Here is a 23,001-nt window from a genome sequence, read left to right as displayed (position 1 = left end):
GACATCTATTGTATCTGTAACTTGAAAAATCTCAATGTCTTAAGAGGGACCAGAGTCCTTTGGACGCTGGGTGGGGATACGACCAGCACCCCTGACACACCCCCTCTCTCCCACCTCCTCAGCCAGACCGACACCTGGGCACCGTTCGTTCGCGGGGAGGAGGACTCCCCCCACCAGATTTTCGCCGGTGGGAACCGGGGTCCGAGACCGGGTGGTGGCGGCGTCCGGGTCGGCGGGCGAGGCTGACGGTGGGGGGAAGCGCGGGCAGAATAGCTGGGCGGCGGGCGCACCTGCCTGGCGCGGCGGGTCTCCACGCGGCTGCGCGGACCGACGTGCCCCTCCCCTCTCCCGGCCCCGCCGTGTGTTTACGTGGAGACGAAGATGGCGGCGGCGGTGACGGCGTTACCCGTGCGGTCGAGGACGGTCAGCCACTGAACTCGGAGACTGGTTCCACTCCGGGAGTGGGGAGCGCCGGCTTTCCCTGCTCCCTGGGCGGCGGAGCTTGAAGTCCCACCTCCCTCTCAACCGACCTTTCCTTCCTACCCCGACCCTCCCTCTATCTTCCCCCAGCCTTCTCCGCAGAGGCCATGGAGGACGAGGAGAGACAGAAGAAGCTGGAGTTCGGCAAAGCGAAGGTAAGAGCCGAAGGCTGCAGGGCCCGCGGTGGGAGGCGGTGGCTGGGAAGGGGTGGGGGCGGGCCTGGGAAGCGGAGATCGCGGCAGCCCGGTGCGCTGCCTGGGACGGGGCGCTGCAGGGTCTGCATTGCCCCCTCGCCTGCCTCTCTCCGTTTTCCATTTGAAAAATCCTGGTCTTACTACCTAGCAGATACTTCCGTGATGACTGGGTGGCGTGGCTTCTTTCTCGTGAACCCCCAAATAAAATCCTTCTTTTACTGTATTGCTACAAACTGGTATTTATTGCTTCTAAATCTCCAGCCTTTTACTTTTGGAGGTAGTTTTCTGGGTAGTGCAGTCATTGTGCTTTTCAGGGTGGGGATTAGGGGCTTTTCCTCGGTGAGGGATTTGTGCGCTGATCAGGATCTCGGCATTCTTAGGTGGCACGCTGGCATTCTTGGGTGTGTGATTGGCCTGTGACAGCTGCCTCATCAGTGGCTCGAATGTGCCACAAGTGCCAGCTGTGAACTTTGCCTTAAGGGCGTTTTTAGAAGCATGGCTTTGTATGTTTGTGTTTGGAGGTCTTTGTCATGGCATGCGCTTTTGTATTGTGTGGAATGTTAATGCAGTCTGTGAATGGAACTTACAGGGAGGAAAGGTTCCATAGTCTAAGCAACACCTTTGGAATTCCTGCTTTAAATAACTGAATTATTATGTGTGTTGGTGAATCTTTATGTGTGTATTTAAATACTACTGTAAACAATACAAAATTATGCACAGGTTTTCACTAGGCTTCGTGAAAAATTTGACATGGACAATATAAATTAAATAGCATTTTTAAAAAGTCACATATTTGAGCATATCTTTTGCCTGGTTTCAAGGGCCCCATTCTGCCCTATAATTAAATTACCTTTTATAGATTATATTCTAACCATCTTATTAGAGATGCTTGTTAGCAATCATACTTGGACCATAATTTAATTGTTATCTAGTTAATTGTTTTTCTCTCTTCCTCTCCTTCGCCTTCCACCAAATAAACAAAGAAACAAAGGCGAAGTGGTCTTTGATTTCAGTGATCATCAAAGGGCCATACTGCAGAGATGTAGTGGCAGATGCTCAACACAGCGCTCTTAAATGAATATGTATGTAAGCTAGCTTCGTATTCCTAAAATGTAGTTGGCTTTCAAAGCCCCCTCAAAGTTCAAAGCTTAAGTGCTTGTGTATTATGAGGTGGATTATATTACTTTGGATCTATAATGGAGGGAAAGGGGAATCAAGACATCTTCAGAAGCCCAATGTTGCTTACATTTCTGCAGCCTAAGGATCTGAGCAAGTTGTATGAATCGAAGAAAGTAGAGGTAAAGTGTGCACCTCTTCTAAGAGCATTGAAGTTCTAATTAGATATTGTTTGTTACCTTACAAATTTTACTCCTTGCCCCCAGAAGTATCTTTTCTAAATATGTATGAAGCAGCCCTACAAAATATACTTTACTTTAGACAACACATTTCATAATAGAGGATTTATTTAAATTGCTATACTTTAGCAAATAGGAATTCTAAGAGTTTCTTTGTGTATATGTGTGTTCTTTGTCTTTCAAATTCTGCCTGTGGGGTAAAAATCTCTTAACATTCACTTTTTTAAAAAATAAAATTTATTGCAGTGACATTGATTAACAAAATCATAGAGGTTTCAAGTGTACATTTCTGTGATACGCGCTCTGTGTAGTGCACTGTGTGCCCACCACCCACAGTCAGTCATCTTCTGTCACCATGTATTTGGCCCTCTGTACCCTTTACTACTCCCCGCTTCCCCTTGATGACCCCCATACTGTTTTGTGTCTACGAGTTTCAGTTTTATATCCCACATGCGAGTGAAATGTGGTTCTTAGCTTTCTGACTCACTTGTTTTTCTTAGCATAATATTCTGAAGGTCTGTCCATGTTGCCACAAATGGCAATATTTCTTCTTTTCTTATGACTGAGTAGTATTCCTTTGTATATACTTGTGTGTGTATACACACACACACGCACACACACACACACACCCCCCCCCCCACACCCCCTTCTTCTTTATCCAGTCCTCTTTCAAAGGGCATTTTGGTTGCTTCCATGTCTTTGCCACCATGAATAATGTGGGAATAAATGAATATAGGAGTGCATGTATCTTTGGGAATAAATGTTTTTAAGTTTCTTGGGGAGGTACTCAGGACAAGGATTGCTGGGTCATATGGTAACTCTATTCTTAATCTTCTGAGGAACTGTCAGGCTTTTCCATGGTGGCTGTACCACTCTACATGGTTTTGTGTTGAGTTGTATGAGTTCATTATATATTTTGGATATTAACCCTTCTTCGGAGCCGATATCATCGCCAGTTCAGTTGGTTGCCTTTCTGTTTTGTTGATGGTTTCTTTTGCTGTACAGAAACTTTTTAGTTTGATATAACCCCATTCATTTATTTTTTCCTTTACTTCCCTTGCCTTTGGGATCAAATTCATAAAATGTTCTCTACAACCAAGGTCCACAAGCTTAGTACCTATGCTTTTTACTCTGTAATATATTGTTTCAGATATTATATTTAGGCCTGATCTACTTTGAATTAATTTTTGTACGTGAGGACAAAATGTAGTCTAGTTTCATTCTTCTGCATGTGGCTTTCCAATTTTCCCAGCACCATTTATTGAAGAGGCTTTTTTTACTCCGTTGTGTGCTTTTGGCTCCTTTTTCAAAAATTATTTGCCCATATACATGTGGTTTTATTTCTTGGCTCTCAGTTCTGTTCCATTGGTCCATGTGTCTGCCAGTACTTTGCTATTTGATTATTGTAGCTCTGTAGTATAATTTGAAGTCAGGTAGTGCGATACCTCTAGCTTTGTTCTTTTTTTCTCAGGATTGCTTTGGTTACTTGGGGTTGTTTGTGGTTCCATACAAATGGGATGATTTTTTGTTCTATTTCTTTAAAAAAAGAAATTGGGATTTTGATGAGGATTACATTAAATCTGTATATTGCTTTGGGTAACATGGCCATTTTAAATGTTGATTCTTCCAATCCATGAACACAGACGGAATTTGATAATGTCTTTTTCAGTCTCTTTTAATAATGCTTTCTAATTTTCCATGTATAGGTCCTGCACATCCTTGGTTAAGTTTATTCCTAGGTCCTTTATTCTTTCTGGTGCAATTGTAGAAGAAATTTTTTTTTCTGATTTCTTTTTCTGAAGTATTATTGTTGGTATATAGGAAAGCAGTGGATTTTTATACATTGATTTTGTATTCTGCAGCTTTACTGTATTTGTTTATTGTTTATAGTAGTTTTTTGGTGGTGTCTGTAGGGTTTTCCATGTACAGAATCATGTCATTTACAAAAAGTGGCACTTTTACTTTCTCTTTCCCAATTTGGATGCCGTTTATTTTTTTTTTCTCTTGCCTGATTGCTCTGGCTAGGACTTCTAGAACTATGTTGAATAAGAGTAGTAAGAGTGGGCATCCTTGTCTTGTTCCTGATTTTATAGGAAAAGCTTTCAGTGTTTCACCATTGAGTGTGATATTGGCTGAGGGTTTGTCATATGTGGCCTTTATTATGTTGAAGTACTTTGTATATTATTTTATTGAGTGTTTTAATCATAAATAGATGTTGTATCTTATCAAGTGCTTTTTCTGCATCTATTGTTAACATCATAGTTTTTATCCTTTGTTTTGTTAATGTGTATTACATTGATCAATTTGTATATGTTGAACCATCCTTGTGCCCCTGGAATCAACCCCACTTGATCATGATATATTATTTTCTTACATCATATTAATGTATTGTTATATTTGATTTGCTAGTACAGTGGTACCTTAGTACTTGTTAATTTGTTCTGCAACCCATGACGAGTGCAGAAACTGATGACTACTGAAGGATGAAGGATTTTCTCTTGTGGGGCAGCGCCCAGACCCATGTAAGTTCCAGCAAGTGCCAACTAGTGGCAAGCAAGCACTGAGTGCTGAAACATTTTTTTCTCGTTATAATGCAAGTACAGGGTTTGACAACCTCTGAAGCCGAGTACTGAGGTATGACTGTATTTTGTTTAGGATTTCTGCATCTGTATTCATAAGAGATATTGGTAGTTTTCTTTTTCTGTGTTATCCTTGCCAGATTTTGGTAGCAGGGTTATGTTGGCTTCATAAAATGTATTAGGAAGTGTTGCCTCTTCTTCAGTTTTTTTGGAAGAGTTTGAGAAGGATAGTTATCAAATCTTCGTTCAGTGTTTGGTAGAATTCACTAGTGAAGTCCTGAACTTTTATTTTTTGGGAAGTTTTTGATGGTGGTTTCAATTTTTTCATTGTTGATCTGTCTGTTTAGATTTCTAGTTCTTCGTGATTCAATCTAGGAAGGTTATATGTTTCTAAATACTTAACCTGTTCCCTCTAGGTTATTGAATTTGGTGGCATATAGTCTTTCATAGTATTTTTGTATGATCCTTTTTATATCTGTGATGTTTGTGGTAACTTCTCTTTCATTTCTGATTCTGTTTATGTGAGTCTTCTTTTTCCTTAGTGAGTCTAGCCAGGGGGTTGTCAATTTTATTAATCTTTTCAAAGCCCCATCTCTTTGTTGTATTAATTTTTTTGTATAATTTTTTTTTGTTCTCTATTACATTCAGTTCTGCTCTAATTTTTATTATTTTTTTCTGCTGACTTTGGGTTGCTTTTGTTCTTCTTTTTCTAGTTCTCTAAGATGTAATGTTAGATTGTTAACTTGGGATTTCTTTAGGCCTGTAATGATATAAACATCCCTTTTATTACTGCTTTTTCTGCATCCCAGAAGTTTTGATATGCTGTATTGTCATTCCCATTTGTCTGTATGTATCTTCTGATCTCACCTTTTATTTCTTCTTTGACCCAGTCATTTTTTTAATAGTATGTTGTTTAATCTCCACATATTGTGGGTTTCTGTACTTCCTTTTTGCAGTTAATTTCTGATTTCAAAGCATTGCGGTCAGAGAATATGCTTGGTATGATTTTAATCTTACATTTTTTGAGGCCTGTTTTATGAACCAACATATGGTCTATCCTTGAGAATGTTCCATGTGCACTGAAGAATTATTTATAATCTAATGCTCTGGGATGAAAGGCTCTGTATGTGTCAATTATGCCTATTTGGTCTAATGTGTCATTAAAGGCCAATATTTCTTTATTGATTATCTGTTTGGATGATCTCTCCAGAGCTGTCAGTGGAGTATTAAGATCCCAACCATGATTGTGTTTTTGTCAGTTTCTCTCTAGTTTTGTTAGTAGTTGCTTTATATATTTTGGTGGTCCCTGATTGGGTGCATATATATTAAGAAGTGTTACGTCTTCTTGATGTAGTGTCCCCTTTATCATTATGAAATGTCCATCTTTGTCTCTTTTTACCTTGTTATCTTGAAATCTATTTTGTCTGATACAAGTATGGCTACACTTGCTTTTCTGTGAATGTTACTTGCTTGGAGAATCATTTTCCATCCTTTTACTTGGAGTGTGTCTTTGTCTTTGCTGCTTAGATGTATCTCCTACAGGCAGTATGCATGGTTGGGTTTTGTTTTTTGATCCATGCTGCTACTCTGTGCCTCTTTATTGGTGTATTCAGTTCATTTACATTTATGGTGATTATTAACGTATGAGAATTTCTGATAGCCATTTTATTTTGTTTTCTGGTAGTTTTGTGCCTCCATTGGTTCTTTTCCTTTGTGTTTCTGTCTGTTGTTTTTGTTTGGTAGTATTCCATACTTCTTTCCTCCGTTTCCTCTGTTTTTTAAGCTGTGTCTCTCAGTTTTGCTTTTGTGTCTGTGTGAGTGGTTACAATTAGGTTTATGAAAAAGAACAACTTGAATATACAGTGTTCCTTTTCTGAATGCATATGATCTCCATCATTTAAGATATTGTCCTCAGGTTGAGGATGTATCAGATATTAAACTGATAAGAACAGATACTTCACTTGATCTTAGCCAAAAGGCTGAGAAGTGATTAACATTTACTTTTATTGTAGAAGATTATTTTCCCCTAGAGGTGAGCCTGATTTTTTTAGTCACAAGTAAATCTCTGAGACATGTAAGTCAGGGTATGTTTTCTGGAGCTATACCATATAAAACCACTGGGAAAAACCTTCAAAGACAATATTCAGATAATTGTTTTCTAAACTATATTATATAATTATGATACAATATTATGCAGCATTAAGATTCTGAAGACTGATAGGAACATAGAAAATAAAAGAGCATCATCAAAATTGGATATACATTATTTCATTCCTATAAACATGTACTGTTAAATTAGGACTTCAGAAGTTTGGATTGGAAATGTAAAGTCACTTGGCATGCCTATGTTGAACTTCTGTTTTATAGAGGAAATATAGAGGTGGTGACCGCCTTTGTTACCACGTTGCTCACAGTTTAGTGCGAGAGAGAGACACTGGTTAATAAGTACAATGAGTGGAGGAGTTACAGTAGGATTTGGGGTGAATTTTTTTCATTTGTTTAAATGTGTTAAATGCTTCTACATTATTCTTAAGGGTTTAACAGAGAAGTCTCTTATATTGACAGTAATGCAGCCTAGCATTATGTCTATCAAATAGTAGATACTCAAATGAGTATTTACTTAATGAATGAATGAGCAGAATGACTCATTCTGTTGTTAATGGGCGCTGCTTTATTAGCATGTTGTAATTTAATATCAGCAATCCAGAATTCTATTAATTGGAAGTCTCTTATTGCTGGCATCAGAAATCACTTAAAAATGATCTTTTCCAAACTTATTTAGATACTTGGTTCTCTAAATTTTAGAGTTTTTTTTTTGTTAATTGGACTTAAATACTGTATTTGATAACCTTGTTTTATAAACCACAACTTAAAATTTTTTTCTTGGTGTTTGATAAGCTGTTCCCTGGAAAATTTTCTTTATGTATCTAGACCTTATAAATGATTTTTTTAAAAAAAATGACTTGTTCTGTATACAGTATAATATACCTTATAAAAAGTTTTACACCAACCAAAATCTGTAATGATAGAATATATTTTGGTATATGTAGCCATTAAAATAATTCTACAAAGACTTTTTGAGTTGGGAAAATGTCCACAAATAGTGTGACGTTAATGAAAATGCTACAAAAAAAAGTATGCGAGGTCTGTCCAGAAGGTATCCATCCAATTAATATGAAAAATAGAGACTTTTTTTGAAGAAAATACAAGAAACATTGTACAAAGGACAACGACGCCTTAGTCCCCTTCAAAGTAGGCACCTTGGGACCTACATAGTTCTCCCAGTTGCCATTGGCTACCCCATCATATTTTCCTGAGTGTCATCAAAATTCTGAAATCTCTTCCCTTTCACAGGTGATTTTAGTTTTGGGAAAAGGAAGAAGTCACAGGGTGCCAAATCTGGGCTGCAGCGGGGCTGAGTCACCTGGGTGATTTGATTTATACCCCCTCGCCCAAAACTGTGCATGAAATGTGATGCATGAGCTGGCATGTTGTCATGATGGAGCTGCCAATCACCAGCTGCCCATAGCTGCGGCCTTCTGAATCATCCGAATAGTTTCTGCAGAGGAATGTTCAAGCTTAATGCAAAATTTGATGCATGTTTGTTGCTCTGTTGTCTCAGTAATTTCAAATGCGAGGCCACACAGTACACATGCTTACTCAGTGTCCTCTACCACCCCCACTGACTGGTACAGTGAAGTCATCAGTGTTCACGCATGCACATTCTAGTCCACTCTTCATGGACTAGATTACATCAATGGACCAGGTTACATCAATGTTGCACAAACCGTTCTCGTTATAGTAACAATGACTGGACTTTTTCCGGACAGACCCCGTATGTGCATATTTATATATGAAAACAACTGAAACAAAAATCCACCAAGATGTAAATGGTGGTTATCTTTTGCTGGTGGGTTATAGGCATTTTTAATTTTCTATACACTTTTAACACTTCCAAATTCTCTTCAGTATGTATCTTTCATGATCAGTAAAAAAATATTTAAATGCCATTTTTTAGAAAAACAGAGCTTATCAGATGTAGGATGTTGGAGAACATGTTACACAGAACAAGAAAATGAGGCACAGAAAAACTAGGTTTCCTAAGGGCCTCTATTTTAGTGTAGTTCTGGAACTGTAATTCTTATTCCAGTGCTGCTTGTATTATACAAGGGGGGGACCCAAAAAAACCCCCTGGAATTTAGTTATAAAAAATTGTGTAATTTTTCTTACATGTCTAAACTTCAGTCACCTTCAAAGTACTCGCCATTTGATGCAATACACCTATTGAGACTGTTTTTCCACTGCTCAGGACAATTTTTGAACTTTTCAATTTGGATGCCTTTTAGTGCTTCTACTGTTTTTTGCTTCACCTGTTCCACATTGGCTAAATGTTTCCCTTTGAGGGTTTTTTAAATCCAAGGAAACAAACAAACAAAAAAAAGGTTGTTTAGAGTGAGATCGCATGAATACGGAAGGTGGAGCACTGGGGTTATGCTGTTTTTGGTCAAAAATGGCTGAACACACAGTGCACTGTGGGCAGGTGCACTCGTAAATCACCCGTCATGAAGTGGGCAAATGCCTTGAAGGTCTTCAAAAATAATTCACTGAAGGTAAACACAGCCTCTCACAACAATGCCAGCTGGTACACTGATACAGACGGGTTCTTAGAGCACTCACATAGCAGGCAATGCCTGTACTACAAGGGGACTGCCCTCCAGAAGATAATTGTGTTTTTTTCCTCAGTCCCCCCTTGTATAGTTGGGATTGTGTACTATTAGACATTCATAGATCTTTCTGTTTTTGTGGTTTTTACCAATTTTCCTTGCTGTCGATTCTCATTGCCATAGACATGCTCATCTTCCCATGCTCCTTCTCATCTCTCTCTGCCCCAACTTGATATTTTAGATTTCCTGTAAATAGAAAACCCAGTTATTCAGTTAGATAAAATGGTTTGTCAAAATCAAGGGCCAGTAGAGCCCAGTGAATGGGCTTTATGACAGTTTGGTTTTTCTGTTACTTGTTGGTTTTTTGGCTTGTTGTTAGGTCCTCAGCTACTTCCTCAGTGTTGATGTTGCAAGAACCTTAGCCATGGAGGTGTAAGACATTACTGCATTAGTAAGTAAATATTTTCAGAGCAAGCCTCACCCCATTTACAGTGTGCTGGCAGGGGCAGCACGACACAGGCTGTTCTTGTGTTGAACCAAACTATTCTAACTCCAAATGACTTCATTTTTTTCCAGGTAAAGTATATTTGCAATATTTTATGTAAAACACTGTAATATTAGTGAAGAAAATTAGAAGACATTGTGTATTTAGAATAAAATTATCACTCCTGTAAAGTCACAGGAGGTATAATTTTTAATACTCTATTTAGTCTATACTTTTAATATTTTAATACAGCAGAATTCAGTAAAACCAAAATTTTGCACCAGCTACTCAGAATTTATATAATTGCCATTCCTTGATGAATAATTATTAAAATGTTTGCCTATTACATTCAGAAAGTAGTAACTATAATTTTTTTTGTGTAATGAGCATTTTGTTTGAAAATGGTGCCAATTTTATGCAAAAAGAACAGTGCTCTTTGCAAGCTGTGTACTTGATTATTGATAGCAGGAATTTTAAATTACTGTTAGACAAAGTTAGTTATGGTGTAAAATTGTTCTTTGCATATTTCAGATACACTGCGCCACCACCTGTTTCTTTAAAACTTTCCAGTTTTTTTTTTTTTTACTCTTACATGTGACATAGCTGACCTAGCTTTCAAAGTAGGTACAGCAGTTTGATACCTTCATTAAAATGTATTCTAACAGTGATGCATTGTCTGTGACTTAAAAACTAAAACATGACCTTCAGGCTTTGTTGAAAAGAAAGCATGACTTTTAGATTATAGGCTTTAAGAGAGATAATGTGGTGGAAAAGAATAGGTACATTCTTCTTGAAGTCTGTAGTATTGAAGAAAGGTTTCTAAGGCACATCCAAGCAGTGGCAGGAACAGGGGCAGGGGAGTGATTGGGTAAAAGAGTCATAAGATCCAATGAAAAGAAATTTAGCAGGGCCGTCTGTGGTGTCCAGCCAGTGAAACTCAAAGCTGAATGAGGACATGGAAAAGAGGAAATGAAAAGATTGGCTGTATCCAAGTGACTGAAATATGACAAAATTGGGGCAAAAGTATTTTCAAGCAAAAAACACATTTTCTTTTTATATGTAAAATTTTTGTAATAAGAGCTAAACTATCATGGCAAAATACTTATCTCTTACAGACTACTGATTATTGAAATGTAAGTGAATTTCTTCTAACATGGAAGCTAGAAAAAAATCTCATAAATTAAACATTCAATGATAAGGAACGCTATTTATTTCTCAGTAAGATTTTACTCAAATTTGAAATTAGGTATCTTTCATTGTTAGCATTTCTTTAAAAACTTTACTTTTTAAGCTTCAGAATTTTATAAAGTTTATTTATAAAGGTAGTTTTGCATCGCGTATGTGTGTGTTTTTATAATACTGCTATCTGGCATACTAGAAAAGGCTCCAGGACTTTGGAGATATTTATTTGCTCATTTGTTCAGCTGACATTTTTGAACGCCTACAACTGCTGCTATGGACTTTTACTCAGCAAGCATATATTTCAGTGGTCACAAATTCTGTGCCTTATTGTGTGTGGGGATAATCCTGTCACAGTACATGAATCTCAACAGATGTTGTGATGAAGGAATGAGATAATGATTGAGAGCTTTTTGTGTTCTTTTGGTGCCAGATAGTAAGGTGTAATTATTTTTTTTAAATTGAGGTGAAATTTCATGTAACAAAACTTAACTGTCTCAAAATGAACAATTCAGTGGCATTTAGTACATATACAACATCGTGCAACCACCATTTCTATACAGTTCCAGAACATTTTTATCATCCCAGAATAAAACCCTGTACCCATTAAGCATCTACTCTTCATCCCTCCTCCCCCTGGCAACCACCAATCTGTTTTCTGTTTCTATGGGTTTACCTAATCTAGATACTTTAATTAAATGGAATCATAGAATAATATCTGACCTTTAGTGTCTGGGTTTTTGGGGGTTTTTTTCACTTAGTGTAATGTTTTCGAGACCATCCATCCATGCTATAGTATATATTAGTACTTCATTCCCATTTATGGCTGAATAATATTCCATTATATGTATATTTATATGTATATTATATGTACATTTTATTTATCCGTGATGGGCATTTTAGTTGTTTCTTCCTTTTGGCTATATCGAATTGTGTTGCTATGAAAATTTGTAAGTATTTGGGTACTTGTTTTTATTTCTCTTGGGTATATACTTAGGAGCAGAATTGCTGGATTATATGGGAATTCTGTGTTTATTGAGGAACCACCAAACTTTTTTTTTTATAATGATACACCATTTTACGTTTCCACCAGCTCTGTGTAAGGGTTCCAGTTTCTCCCTCACCAACATCTTTTCATTTTTTTATTATAGCCATTCTAGTGGGAGGAGATATTTCAGTGTGATTTTTATTTGTAATTTTATAATGACTAAGATGTTGAGCACCTTTTCATGTATACTTGCTGGCCCTTTGTGTATCTTTGGAGAAATGTCTATTCAGGTTCTTTGCCCATTTTTTAATTGGGTTGTTACTAACTTTTATATATTATTAATTATTATTTATTATATTTATATATATTTCTATATACTGAGAAAGAGTGAGAACATGGGTGCTCAGACAGGCAGAGACAGGGGCAGATAGGAGAGAGAGACACAATCTCCAGTTGGATTATCTTCTGTCTAGGCTTTTTTTTAGGCCTTCTGGGCTCTGCCCAAATCTAAACTGTTGCTTCCTTTGAATAATAGGTTCTTCACGAGTTGATTAAGAGCATGATGCTAAAGTTTGATTTCTGTGTGGGCCGAGAGTCATTCCATTCCATGGCCAGCTGTTTTACAAGTGCACACAGTTGGTCCAAGGGGCACCTGTTGGGTTTTTAGCTTGCTCATTACCAGTCCATTTTCACTGTGGGAAAAAAAATAGCTTAGTCCTCTTCAGTAGCTAAAAGGCCTGTCATTTTCATCTGTGAACATTATAGGTCTATACAGATATTTCACTAGCATTAAGACATTTTTGCTGTTGTTGTTATTGTTGTTGTCATAGTGTTTCCTCTTTTACTTCTAGTGTTTTTGTGGTAGTGCTCACCAAAGTATAACTTTTGTTACTTAATGCTTGTCTAGGTATGCCACATAAAGCTTTCGTTGACTTGCACATGTATTTAACCCTATTCAAAAACATCATTGTTTCAGAGGTAGTTTTGCCTGGGCTATTTATTAAATTCTATAGATTCTTTTATACCGTGAAAAATTCCTTTATCCTTTTGGTTCATAAACAGTGTAGTGTGTGTTTTCCGTTGCCATCAGGGTTAAGATTTTTATCCTGGTTTGCTTTGCTATTCAGTACGACTTTCATGTGGTCTGAAAGTTTCTCAGTAAGTCTAACCTTTTTTTCCTTTTAAGAGATCACTTTTGAAAGCCTCCAGAATTTTTCCTTTTATAAATCAGTGCTTAAAGCCCCAAAAGTTATCATTTTGACTAGTAAGAACTAAACTTGATCATTTAAAACCCTAATCTATAAAGATTTGAATTTATAAATTGCATTGATTAAATAGATTCTCTGGTTATAGATTACTGAAATACTAACAGGGTATAAAATTGAGAAAGACAGGGACTGAGACCAACTAAAAATATTAGTATCCCTATTTATCAGGAACCAAATTTAATATTATGAATGTGTGATGGAGATGCAGGCAATGTGATGGGCATGGAGCAGAGATCTCAGTTAGTTACCACAGCATTTATGGTCTATTGATGTATTGATTTCTTAAGTAAAATAAACAGATGCTCTAAAGGGCAAGCTAGTGGAAAATGTGTAAATAACAAATACCTGCTGGGAGTTTACATATAAAAGAATGGGTTTTGGTTAAAAGTTATAGAAACTTCCAGTGTTTTCTATTCATAAACAACTTAAAAGTATTGGAAATATTTTATGTAAAATCTTTTATAGTATGTGCCAAGTTTTTAATGTGCATAAATTACTTTTGTAGTATAAATAGATGCCTGAGCATTTCTACTCAGTGACTTCCCTTCAGCAAGACAACTCTTACTTTTGCACTTTCAATAGCAGTTTTTACAATAGAGTTTGAGAAAAAGAGAACATAATAATTTGGGATTTTTTTAGTTGAGAAAATACTATGTTTTTAAAAATTCAAAGTTTAAAATATGATAGAAGTAATTTTAATAGGTCTCAGGGTTTAAATCTTACGACAGAAAACTATATCTATCTATCTATATATTCTTTTATCCTACAGGATTTGGATTTAATTTTTTTTTAATGTTCTAGTTTTTACTTTTATTATCTCATGTGCCATGATGTTTTTGAAGCTTGGGATTTTAATACATACTCAGAAAGCATCTCAGTTGAAAAATAAATTCCTTTGAATTATTCTGTAATTAATTTCCTATATCCTGCATACTTATAACTCAATCTGTGATTTTCTTTTAATTCAAAATTTGTCTCCTACTTAGCCTTTCTTCCCATTCTAATACCACTACCAATAAAACCAGGCTCACATTACGTCCCTTCTATTTGGTTTCCTTGATGCACCCTCTTTTGCCTTTCATATTCTGCTGATTTTACCTTCCAAATAGTTCTTGATTTATCCCCATTCTGTTCCTACATCATTGTCTCTCACTTGGACAATGAGAAGGTTGGAGTGGGAGAAAAAGAGTATGAATTTGATGATATTAGCTACCAATTTTTGAGCGCTTTCTCATGCTAAGCATTATGCTAAGGGTTTTATGTTTATCTCGTTTAATCCTTACAGCTATTCTAAGATCTGTGGATACTGTTGCTATCCCTATTTTATAGCTGGGAAAACCAAGAAGTTAAGTAATTTGTACAAAGTCATAGAGACAGAACAAGGATTCCAACCCAGTCAGCCTGACCGAAGATACTGTGTTCTTAATTTCAGCCCTACACTAGCTCTTACTTTAACCCTTGGTCAGTGTTCAGTAGGTAAGGTTGGGAAGCCTTGGTAACTGGTTGTAAAGGGCAACAAGAGAAATGCTATGGTCTGCATGTTTGTGTCCCCCTCCCCAAAATACATATGTTGAAACCCTAAGCCACAGGGTGATGGTTAGGAGGGGGGAGCATTTGGGAGGTGATTAGGTCATGAGGGCAGAGCCCTCAAAGATGGCCATCTATGAACTAGAAAGTGGTCTCTTACCAGACACCAAATCTGTGGGCACCTTAATCTTGGACTTCTAACATTCAGAACTGTGAGATATAAATTTCTGTTGTTTATACACTGCTCAGGCTATGGTACTTTGTTACAACATTCCAAACAGTCTAAGACAAGAGATGACTGACTACATCTTTCTGACTTCAGCAACGGAAGGGGGTATAGGTGCTAGTCTCTGAGATAGGGGACATTGACAAATTTGGGGGGGAAAGGAGAGTTTTAATGAAACAGGTCTTTGAGATAGGAAATGTGGGCATATTTGGAGGGAAATGAATATTTGGGTAAAACAAAAATGAGTGTTGTTTTGGATGTTTTGAGTCAGGAGTACCAAAGGACATTTTAGAGGAGTGATCTAATGTAAAATTGAATATGAGTCTGGAGCTTAAGAGAGAAAGAAGCTCATGCTATGGATAAATATTTGGTTTAAAGTTACCAGCTGACACTCTGGGAATGGGGAGTTCACTCATGAATAAGACTTGAGTGGGATGCAGATTAAGAGTTGAGTCCTATGGAAATACCCTTGTTTAAAAGCCAAGTGGAGAGGGAGACTGCAGAGGAGACACCAACTATTTATAAAACTAGGAGATGATGATGTCTGTGAAACTAAGGGAAGACAGAGTTTCAAGTAAGGAGGAATGGCCTGTTATCAAAAATGAGAATTCATATTACGGTGGGATGGAGAATGAATGGAAATCGGGAAAAGATGCTGAATGCTACTTACTTTTTCAAAGATTTTGTTGTGAAAAGCAGTATAATTTTAGTGGTTATGAGCTTGGACTAGACCAGACCATCTGCAATCATATCCAGCCTTTGCCATTTATTAGCCTGGTGACTGTACCTAGTCCCTCTGGACTTCTTTTTCTCTGTCTAAAAAATGAGGACAGTACCAGTCTTGTGAGGATTCAGCTAATAGATATAAAGCACTTAGAACATTGTCAGACTATAAAAAGTGTTCAAGAAGTATTAGCTGCCATCCTCCTTCTCCTCATGCTGGAGTATAAAAAATTAAGCTATTATATATGCAGAAAATTAGATGGGAGCAATAGCTGGGATAATATCATGAGAAGCCATATGTTTCATATAATAAGGATGTTATCATAAAAGTGGCAGAAAACTGTAAAAAAGTATATATTTAGCATGTTTAATCTCTGGAAAGGTTATTCTTTTCCTTAAAAATATCTCTCATTTCAGGTATGCTGCCACCAGGTGGAAGTTTTATGTTGTTGCTATACAGGTGCAGCAGTAAAACCATGTTTTTTATTATAACATATTGACTTAATTAAAATAGATAAATGTAAACACCTTAATTCTAGTAGGGCTCTTTTGTTCCTCAAAAAGCTGCGATTGGTTAGGTGCAAGAGAGAGAATATGGGGTTCTTATAAAGATAGATTTCAAAGGAAGGCAAGAGTAGCATAGTTGGGCCTCATGGGAAATTGAAAAGTGATTTGGAACCAAGATAAGGTCGGGGCAAAGTACCATCCTTCTCACTGTTCATTGTTACCAATAACGGAGGTGACAGTGAAAGGCAACAGGTAGGTAGCACCTGAACAGTAAAGTGTAATGACCTCTCAGTGTTGGCAGTTATGCTTATGGGATATACAGGTGTCTGGAGAGGCTGATGAAGGAGCCCAGGCCTCAAGGCAGCATATTCCCAGGGCTTCTGCCATATTTCTGTCTTTTGGGTTGAGATTTTGGTAGATGTGTAGTTGTATTATATCCTACTAAAAACAGTTATATTGACATATGGGCCCATGATAATTTTATTAGTGAACATTTTTTACAGATCTGTTGGGTAGGGGGAGGCTGTGAAGATCTTTTAAAGAAAAAAAAAAATCACCCATGGTCTCAGAACCTGCAAGCAGTCACTATTAAGTTTATTGATTCTTTGTTTCTGTGTATAAGTATAGATTTAAACTTGAATCATGCTCTTATTTGCAGCTTTGGCTTCTTTTTTCTTTGACTTTATGTTGAGAGTATTTTCTCACCTTAAAAGTTTTTTAAAAACATTATTTTTGATAGCTATATAATATTTACATTGTGTAGTTGAATAGTAGTGCAACAATGGACCTGATATATCATCTTACTTTAAAAAACTATGCCAATATTCTGAAGTTCTGAGGAATAATGCCTAAAATCATTGCTTAGTGGTGTCTCTTTCCTGTAAAAATAATTTTTGAAATTATGTGCAGGCACTCTTCTAGACCTAAAGTATTATATAGACTTTGATTTTAATTAAAAACCTCTGCCTCCCGGAGTTTACCTTCCAATTATTTGTTCTGAAATTATTTGACTTTATATAATCACTAATATGAGCCTAAAAATATTTTGATAATATATACTTAGAAGTGATTTGTTCTGAATACATAATATAATCTTTCCACTTTTTATTCTGTGTTTTGTTTTTTTTTTCATTTGGGATCAGTTAGCAGACACTGTTTATTGAATTGTTTTTTCAAGCAAGTTTTTTTTTTTTTTAATGTAGAATTCTAGTTTTTCTCTTTTATAACTAAGTAGGGAGCAGAGAATACAAAGGGAACAGTTGAAAAAATTTCTCCAGAAAAGGCCCTTAAATCTGGAAAAAATCTTAAAAGATCCTTGAATCTACTTCTTCATTGTACAGTTGAAGAAACAGTTGTGTTGAGGTTAAGTAGCTTGTCCGTTGTCACATAGCTTATTAGAGTTTCTGTAGACACAACAGTCTAGTACTTTATTATATGTAAACCTTATTCTTTTTGAAACTTTTCATTCAACAAATATTTGTGCCTGCTATGTGCCAGACAATGAAATATGTTAAAACAAGTAAAATTAAGATGATTCCCAAGGCTGCAGAATCTGCTTTCCTTTTAGACATAATTTTCCAAACCTTTTGAGGGAAAAGAAAATCTGCATTCATTGAGATTCTAGGATATAAATAGGTTGGATGCTCAGTAATGTAAGGTCCTGTGGTCTTTTGCATATCTGATTTCCTCGGTCAGTTTGGCACTGTTATTTTCCAGCAGTTTGTATCTCTGAGATATTGTTGGAAAACATGCTTCAGAGCACAAAATGTTGCTTTTGTCTTTGCTTTCAGTTGCCCTACTTCACTCTACATACAGTACAAATTGCCTTTGGGTCAACTGTTGTAATCTTTTTGTTTCCATAGCTGGGCCCCTGGAGATTTGCTGTAATAGTTTGTATAGCGTTCTTGAGCAACATTCATTAAGGAATATTAAAAAAGGTTTAAAGGCAGCACTGACAAGTACAAATAATTACCATAATTAGAATTAATTAAGATCTTAAATTTTCTGCAGCAAAAAACATGGGAAGTAGCTCTACTTTTAGCAATTTTGAAAACTGGAGAGAATAGATAATATTTTCAAAATACTTTATAGTATTTTCTCTGGGGAGTGTGTGGTGTATGTTATGTGTGTTTTGTATATGAGTGTTTTCTCCCAGTCTCATCAAAAAAGTATTTGTTTAGTGATTTCATTTGTTTGTGCCTTTAAACTTAGTTTCTAGAATTTGAAGTATATTGACAAATGAAGGAAAAGAGAGCTCAGAATGCATGACATGCAAATTGGTATAATGAAAAGAATACTGGATTTGGGGTCAGATGTTCTTGTTCTATTATATTTTGCCACTTACTGATTATTCTTTTCTCAGTACTTCCTGACCTCTCCCCGTATTCCCATCCAAATTAGACCTTTCCGTTTTATGCTTTCTGTAGTACCTATACTCTTTCTTCAGAGCACTTTTTATCTCTTGAAATGATATATATCTGTATTTATCTGTATTTGTTTAATTTGTTCTTCCTACTTGAATGACAGTTCAGGGGTAGAGTTTGTATCTGATTCATTACTACATGCCCTGCAGTTAGCACTTGTTGGGCACATGATAGGTCACTGTCAGTAAATATTTGCTAAATAAATGAACTACTTTTAATACCTGTCATATGCCAAATTATTTCCTTTACAGATATAAAACTCTACACGCACACCACTTACAGAAAGTCTGTTTTGAGAATATTAGGAGAGGTTCCCATATCACCTTAGAGATTTAGTGAGGACTGTTGAGTTTATGATATTGGACACTAACTTTTATCTTACTTGTTTCTCATAACTCAGTGAAGTAATAGACTGGCCTAGACTAAAACACCCTGCTATTAGAACCATATACATATATGTGTATATTGAAATTTATTTATTTTTTAAAGATTTTATTTATTTTTAGAGAAAGAGAGGGAGAGAAACATCAATGTGTGGTTGCCTCGCACGTGCCCCCTACTGGGGACCTGGCCTGCAATCCAGGCACGTGCCCAGACACTGGAATTGAACGGGTGACCCCTTTAATTTGCAGGCTGGCGCTGAATCACTGAGCCATAACAGGCAGGGCTAGGACCTATTTTAACTCATGTGTAGCACAGTGCCTGGCACATAGTAAACACTCATATAAGAAACACAACATATTTCATTTAGCACGTTTTTTTGAAGTGACATTATAAAAAGTTTGGCATGTTTTATACAGCATTTTAAAAAAATGTTTTATTGAGAATGATCATTTATAAAGTTATAAATATTAAGTTTAAGTAATAAATTATCATTTTTGTTTAGTTGTTTATTCATGTTCTAGTGAGGTAAGATATTTTCTTGCCTGAGATCTGAATCAGTTTTCAAACACAAGTGTATGTGGACATAATATCTTTCTAGTAAATTTCACAACTATTTCTGTGCCTACATATGCTAACATTTTTTATAATTGGCTCTCAAATGACAAACACAGATGGCTATAGTATGAATTTTCAGCATGTTTTGGACTAAATGTTTTGAACTAAATGTTTTCCCAATAATTTAAAGTGTATCATATCAGTATCAAGTGATTAGCTGATTGAGTAGCGTTTCTGATATTTGCTTATCTGTTAGCTTGCCATTTTTAGATTTATAATAAAAATAGATTAGATGGGTATAGGAAATTAGATTTATGATACAATCTTGAATCCTCTCCTTTATAAAACAGAATTCTTGCTAAGAAAGCTATTGTGGGAATTATTTTTGTGAATATAATTTTGTCTTGTTTTGGGGGGAGATTGGGGGCTACTGAAGGAGAGATTGTGGTGAGAGAGATTATTTTGTGTTTTAATTTATGTAATTACTAATTTTAATTCTGAGACTGTGGAACTTTTTTATATGGTAGAATTAGATATGCCTATATCATCGTAATTCTCAGGTTCTGTGGAATAGTACTTAAAATGATTACTTCGTAGTGACTTTAAAATATAAATTATTCATTTTTCATTCAACATGTATTTATCAAATACTGTTCTAGCCTTTGAAAATATTGCAGTGAACAGAAGTTTTCATCTTCATGGACTTTACCTTCTGGTTAATTGTTCTAAAACAAATATTCATATAATCAGTAACAGGCCTAAAACAATGTCTTGGTAATTTTATGCCCTTACAAGCGATTCATTATGAACACTAATAGAACCATTCTACTTTTCATTCTGTATCTATGATTAACTTTTTCACTTGGGTTCATTTAGTAATGTATTCTTTTATCTCAGACAGTATTTCTTTAATTAAACTTTTTATAATGCAGTTTTAGTTTTCTCCTTTGTTATATGTTTGTACATTTAAGTAAATATTAAATATAAATTTAACCCAACAATTGAAATTTTAAACAGAATCTTCATTTATGTCCTGATATCCTCTGTCTGAATATCTTTTCTAACACAGATAAGATAGGTGTTTATGAAGCTTTTGAAATTGAGCATAAATATCAAGAATGCCATTATTAATATTTTTCTTGGTTTTGCATTGTTTCTGAGGGGTCTTTTAAAAAATGATGTGCTTAGACTTTTGATTCTATTTACAGATAATACATAATGGTGTTTCAATTGATTTATTTTTAAGAATGAATCTGCTGTCCTCAAAGTAGTTTAAATGCATTCCAGCAGCTTAATAATGTACAAATAGAGGCAACTGGTGCTGCATCTGTTCCTTAAGCAGACGTGAGGTAGAATAACGGGCTGGTTGCCAAATAGCTGGGATAAAAATTTAAATGTAATATATTTTTATAGTCTCCAAGGTTAATAATTCTATAGTTCTGACTTATGAAGTAGACTTTCTTATTAACACTATATACTTTTCTTCTTCTACAACAGACAATGAGAATAAAGTATGCTGTGTGTTATTCTATAGGTTCTGGTATTTGCCATATATTTTGATAGTTAATGATATCAACATCAATATTAGAGGGCTTTAATACTTTATAAGAAACTTAATGGCCACTTTGTCATTGGTCTGATTAGTAGTTACGTAGTTAATTTACTGGTAATATGTTTCCTCCTTTTAAGGCACAAGAGGCTTACACCTGTTCTTATGCTTTTGTTTCTCTGCTTGAGAATGATCAGGAGCTCAAACTAAATTTAGGAATTCATGGTTAATAGTTGCTTCATATAAAATTTAGAAAATTTATTACATAAAGAAAGAAAATTTCAAATGAACATAAAACAAAGTACCTGCAATCTCAAATCCAGAGACATACCAAAGTTATTTAAAATTCATGCTAATTAAAATGAATTGATGAAGGCTGTGAGTCTGAATCCTCCCTTGTCTTTGTTAAAAGAGATACATATAATTTTTCTTTTATTAAAAAAAATAATACTTTGCAATATTATTTTATAAGTACAGTGTCATGAACATCTTCATTATTAATAATAGTTTGCATTAATATTATTTCAATTGAGTTAACCCAGTGTTTCGCAGAGCATGTAATTTTACTTCTTCTGATTTTAGGTGGTGACATATATTTTAAGTGATACCCTAATCCAGTATTAAACAACACTGGATAGTATTGTAAGGAAATTACTACCTTTCCAGATACTTTTTAAGTTCATCTGCTAATGACAAACCAAAAGTCTGTTTGATGCTCATAAATCCTTTATATCCTTTTCACACTTGCCTGTGTCTTTCATAACCTTCAGCAGTATTAAATAAAATTTTAATAAAATGTAGTTTTATTTTTCATTGTATTTATTTCTGTTTACTACTTTAAGAAGTCACAAGTGATACTGGCCATTAATTTATATCATGGGTAGAAAGTCTTCTTTTAAAATAAACTTAAATAAGAAAAGCACAGAAGTTAAAACATGTTAAGTAAATGATAAGTGGAAGTGGCACTAGTACATGGCAAAAATTCTCATGATTAAGGGATGAGAAGCACTGTTGTTTGATAATAAAATTACTTCTAAATTATAAGCAAGGCAGCAGTGATCATTTATATAGCTAAATCTGTCCTGCGTGGACCAATTTCATTTAGTATAAATTAGTAGAAGTCCCAGAAATTCCACAAGCAAATTTATTTAGAGCTCTTATATTTTTATATAATCTCATATCCAGAGTTTATACTGTCACCAAACAGTGAGTGAGAGTGCCTGTTTTTCCTTATTCTACCCAATTCTGGGCTAAATTTTTTCATTAGACATGATGTTTTTCGTTCTTTTCAATATCTGAAAAGCATTCATTCAGAAATACTTAATTTCTTTGCAATTCAATACTTATTCATTTGTTAACAATTGTCCTCTATTTTGTCATCACTTTAATGATGGTTTAAAAAAAGAGACTCCAAAGCTGTTTTTTTCTTAGTGGTGATAAAGAAGAATTATCTTTGACAGTAATGACAATCTCTCTCTCTCTCTTCCTCTATAGCTTGCCCAGTTTCGACAAAAGAAAGCTCAATGTGATGGGCTGAATCCCTCTAAGAAGAAAAAAAGGAAGAATACTTCAAGCAGTAAACATGATGTATCAGCATACCATTCTTTGAATATTGAGCAATCACACAGTGATGATTTGTATATGAATAGTTCTCAGGGAGTAGGATCAGTTGTGACTCCTGAATCCACAATAATGAGAACTTTACACAGTGGAGAAATAATCAAACATGACCAGGTCTTCTCTGTTGAAGTAAGTATTCGTCCAGATTTTCAAACATTAAAATTGTTAGTGAAAGTTTTTGTAAGACAACATTCATTAGCACTCTGCAAATGTTTATGAGCTTGATTCAATAAACATTTATTGGGCAACTGTAATACACCAAGGATTGAGCACCAAGGACATAGAGGTAAATATGA

At 35.5% G+C, this 23,001-nt stretch overlaps 1 protein-coding gene and 1 pseudogene across 5 annotated transcripts in view; one reads left to right on the top strand and one right to left on the bottom strand.

Moving 5' to 3' along the window:
- The first annotated feature begins 367 nt into the window (after positions 1-367).
- Positions 368-23,001, top strand: part of AKAP9 (A-kinase anchoring protein 9) — a 181,720-nt gene continuing 159,086 nt past the window's right edge. For 4 of the 5 annotated variants that reach the window (XM_054564520.1, XM_054564521.1, XM_054564519.1 and 1 more), the window contains exons 1-2: positions 368-635; positions 22,580-22,834. In XM_054564520.1, the coding sequence (XP_054420495.1) occupies positions 588-635; positions 22,580-22,834 (303 nt within the window). In that variant the 5' untranslated portion in view covers positions 368-587. The remainder of the gene's footprint in view (positions 636-22,579; positions 22,835-23,001) is intronic. The other variant, XM_054564518.1, reaches the window with a different exon arrangement.
- Positions 6,490-6,599, bottom strand: LOC129063601 (uncharacterized; annotated as a pseudogene).

The sequence above is a fragment of the Pteronotus mesoamericanus genome, unplaced genomic scaffold (assembly GCF_021234165.1).
Source record: "Pteronotus mesoamericanus isolate MK-2021 breed Mesoamerican mustached bat unplaced genomic scaffold, CSHL_Meso_final scaffold_85, whole genome shotgun sequence".
NCBI lineage: Eukaryota > Metazoa > Chordata > Mammalia > Chiroptera > Mormoopidae > Pteronotus > Pteronotus mesoamericanus.
Note: the sequence above shows the minus strand (reverse complement) of the source record. Positions and strands in the feature narration are given on the sequence as shown.